General features: G+C 39.3%; 1 protein-coding gene across 2 annotated transcripts in view; it reads left to right on the top strand.

Moving 5' to 3' along the window:
• Positions 1 to 4,326, top strand: part of INTS4 (integrator complex subunit 4) — a 120,257-nt gene that overhangs the window by 105,482 nt on the left and 10,449 nt on the right. For both annotated transcript variants that reach the window (XM_039228713.1, XM_039228714.1), the window contains exon 19: positions 3,446 to 3,505. In XM_039228713.1, coding sequence (XP_039084644.1) covers positions 3,446 to 3,505 — 60 coding nt within the window. The remainder of the gene's footprint in view (positions 1 to 3,445; positions 3,506 to 4,326) is intronic.

Genomic DNA, 4,326 nt, shown 5'->3' with positions numbered 1-4,326 from the left:
AGAAATCGGTGACAAATTGATTATATTTATTATTTTTTATTTATTCACGCTACTCTTAAACTTATTTGATCTAAAGTCAACTCTACTTTTCTCCTCCTCTAGTTGATCTCAATTTATAAAAATAGTAACTAAATTATGCTCCTCAGACATTTCTGATAAGATGTATTTCTTTACCATTTGACCGTGTAACAAGCAATTAAGAATAGAAATTATTTACAATTCCACAATATATTTTCTGAATTTTCTCTTTTGAAGAGCATAAATTTATAAAGGTTTTTAACATTTTTTTTTCTAGGAGAGGGAGAGAGAGAGCAAGCGTGAGCAGGGGAGGGTCAGAGAGAGGGAGTCACAGACTGAAACAGGCTCCAGGCTCTGAGCTGGCAGTCAGCACAGAGCCCGACGCGGGGCTCGAACCCACGAACCGTGAGATCATGACCTAAGCGAAAGTCGGACGCTTAACTGACTAAGCCACCCAGGCGCCCCAAGAATTTTTTTTTTCTAATGTTTATTAATTTTTGAGAGAGAGAGCGAGCTAGTGAGCACAAGTAGGGGAGCGGGCAGGGAGGGAGGGAGACAGAGAATCCTCAGCAGGCTCCAGGCTCTGAGCTGTAAGCACAGAGCCCAGTGTGGGGCTCGAACTCATGAACCACGAGATCATGATCTGAACTGGTCAGACGCTTAACTGACTGAGCCACCCAGGCACCCCTAAAATTCCTTGTTCTAAATTCACTATTTGATAGGAGCACATTCTCTAGTAGTTGTTTTTCTGAATAAATATATAATTGGTACACTCATTGAGACCCTGCATGTCTGAAACTGCCTGTCTTTTGCTCGTATGCATAACTGGAATTCTTTCCGAATTCTGTAAATATGGCTGAGTTACTGTTCAGTATTTAGTGTAACAGGATATCCAGTGTCAGCCTGGCTCTCTTTCTTTTGTTTCCTTATTTTTCTTGGTTCTCTTCTCTTCTCTTCTCTTCTCTTCTCTTCTCTTCTCTTCTCTTCTCTTCTCTTCTCTTCTCTTCTCTTCTTTTTGTCTCTTTAGAAATTCTACCAGGATATGTGTAGATACCTGTTTTCTTTCAGTGCTCTTACTGACCTTCAGTTGGACTTTAAAGTATAAACTCTGCTTTTAGCTCAGGGATCTTTTCTCCTGTATTATTTCTTTAATTACTACTACTTCCATCCACTCCAGTCTGTCATACAGGATGTTGTGTCTTCTGGATCTATTTTTTCTATATCATATTATTTTCCTCATAATTTTAGTTTCTTAGTTTTTCTACTCTATATTATGAGTAAATTCCTCAATATGCTCTCTTAAAATTTTTTTAAAAATCTATTTATTTTTAGCAAGACAGAGACAGAAACAGAATGCAAGCAGGGGAGGAACAGAGAGAGAGGGAGACACAGAATCTGAAGCAGGCTCCGGGCTCTGAGCTCTTAGCACAGAGTGCTTTTCGGGGCTTGAACTCAAGAACTGTGAGATCATGACCTGAGCCGAAGTCAGATGCTTAACTGACTGAGCCACCCATGTGCCCCTCAATGTGCTTTTTTAAGTGATGACTTCAGTTTTCATCATTTTTCAATGTAGTATTCCTTACTTTTGAGTTCATTTCATTACTACTGTCCATTTGCAAGTATGTTTTCTTCAATGTGCCCTTTTCATAGCAGTTTCTCATGTTTTACCAGTGCAGTATCCTTTCAGATATCCTCTTTAATCTCTCTGAGGTTATTTATTAGAATTAAAAAATTTTTTTTTTCTGAGCTTTCTTGCCTTGACTTTCTCTCACTGAGGTCTGCTTGGTATCCTTTTCAGCCCTGATAATAGCATCTAATAATTTTCCATTGTCATTGCATACCTACAAATGGAAGCCAGTTGTAGATCAGTGTTTGGTTTCCCAGTGGACTTTACTTTTCCTCTGCTTTGCTTCCTCACACCAAAAGTAGAGGTTCTTAGTGATAAAGGCTTACTTCATAAAACCTGTAGGTGAGGCTTCCTGGTCTGTTTTGGGGTTCAGAGAGAGTTCTTAAATCTTTTTATGTTTTACTGTTGGGAAGTTCTACAAGATGACTCCATATAGGCAGGCCCCTCATTGACACTGCTTGGTTGAATTGCTTCCCTTTCACCCCCTGCTTAGCTGGAGGTCTCCCTCCCAAATCCTCTCACTCCTGGAGATCTTTAGTGGGTGAACCTCGCTATCAGATTTCAATTCCATTTCTGGTAGTTTATCAGAGTGAAGACAGTTTTTTGAGTGCTACCTGTTTTTTAGGAAAAGAATTCAAATGCATGTTGCTTGTAGAGTAAGTTTCCATCTGTCATTTCTCATTTAAGTTGTTCATTCAACAGATATTTATTGAATAGTTGCTTATGCCAGAAAATGTATATCAAAATGATTAATACAAAGTCCCTACTCTCAGGGAGCTTACATTTTAGTAGAAAGACTAAACTGGGTTATTAAGAACCTTGACACCATTTTCTTGCATGTTTTTATATAAGGAAAGAGTATTTGTCTGTTTTTCTTCACTGGAATTTTACTCCTCTAATGAATACTATATTAATGAAAATAAATAGAAAGTTTCATTCAGAAATTACAAGAAATGAAAAGAAAATGTGTGGCTCTGAAACCAGAGAAGCCAAGTGAGGAAAGAACATCGTGTGTGTCTATGAGCAGAGTAGTAACAAAACTTTTCCGCTTCTGCATGAGAATTTGACGTTTAGTTAACTTTCTAGGTATATCCCCTGGAAACCTGGTAGTATATACTGTATTTACTAGGTACCTCTGTGATCATAAAAATGATCCCTGAGAAAATTGCATCTAGACCAGAAGGGACTGCCAGTGAACTGTAATTGCCTGAAGCAGACACCAAACTTTGGGTTCCACTGAGTGCAGTGATTCTTATAACTGAGCGTATCCCTTGTGGAGACCCTGGAAGGTGCGCCTGTGGATTTGTGTCAGGAGATGTTAGCACATGTGGAGAATGAGGCTTCTCATGCAGGGTGGTCTCCAAACTCACCTGATGTAGATGTCATCTCCTTGCACCTGAGCTGTCTGTCTGCGGCAAAATCAGAGCTCCCAGAGCTTCCAGCTCCCAGTGAATAGCTGAATGGAGCTCGGTGAGGACTCCCGCTGAGGAGGAACATGACGCCACCCTGCCTGCAGGCTGTGCTTCTGCCCTGTGTCCTTTGTGAGTCTGATGCCAGGCACGGCCTATGACAGCCTTTGATTTTGAGTGCTCATTGAGCCCAATAGTTACTCTGGCAGATATTTTCCCCCAAGTCCATTAGGAATCTGCTCTTCCTTTTAGAGATCATTTTGGTAGTGTAATACTCTCATTTCCTTTCATGTAGGCTCAGGTTTCTGGGAACTTGGTCCTCATTCCTCAGTTTGAAGATTACATAAGCAAAATATGTGTTATGTGTGTTTGTTTTTCTCTTTTTCTGCAGAGTTGACCCCTTGTTTGGGATGTGTGAAAAGTTTTTACAGGAAGTGGACTTTTTTCAGAGGCAAGTATTTTATTATCATCTAGCTTATTAAATCTTGGTTATGCAGAGAGTAGCACTTAGGGGGCAACAAGGGCAGTCAGAAACCAGAACCCTTGGTTCATCCCATCCAACCTGTTATCTGTGGCAGTGTGCCTTCGTTGTGCATTTCTTTAAGGCCTGTAAGCTTTAAACTTAACTAAATGTATAGCAATGGTACAGTAAAAATATCAGGAATCATTTAGATTCAACATTCACCTGGGCCACAAAAAGACAAGTATCTAGATGGTAAAACAAATTTTTTTGTTGAAAAATCTCAACAAAAAATTTCTTTTTAGAGAAATATGGAAATTCAACAGTAATCTACACAGAATTGTTCCGTAATTCTATAGGCATCCTTTATTTTCTAGTACAGCCATGTTTTCGCAGAGTTCTATATGGAGTAAGTTGATTAAAACAGATCTAGTAGATGAGTGGAAGGCTTAGTGAAGAAGTGTAGTGGAATTGGTGACCAGACATGTGATGTACTGGCAATATAATACTAGGAGGAAGGAATTTATAGGATTTTATAGTCTAATATTTATGAAGTCAGATATTTCATTCTTCCACCCCCTTATCCCTGCCCCCTTGAACTTCATCAAACCTGAAGTTTCCGTGACTATCCTTTTGAGTCTTCATCTGGGTGAGATAGCTTCCCTATCACCAGTGGGTGCTGCTCTCTAGCAAATGATACACTGGCTCTTTAAGATCCTAGCTTCAAATCTTAGTTGAGTTCATGCCTTTGGTTTTGGATTCTTTTTTTCTCTTTTCATTTCTTCTTTTCTTTTTCTTTCTTTCTTTCTTTC

The sequence above is a fragment of the Hyaena hyaena genome, unplaced genomic scaffold (assembly GCF_003009895.1).
Source record: "Hyaena hyaena isolate Hyena2069 unplaced genomic scaffold, ASM300989v1 scaffold_34, whole genome shotgun sequence".
Taxonomy (NCBI): Eukaryota; Metazoa; Chordata; class Mammalia; order Carnivora; family Hyaenidae; genus Hyaena; species Hyaena hyaena.
Note: the sequence above shows the minus strand (reverse complement) of the source record. Positions and strands in the feature narration are given on the sequence as shown.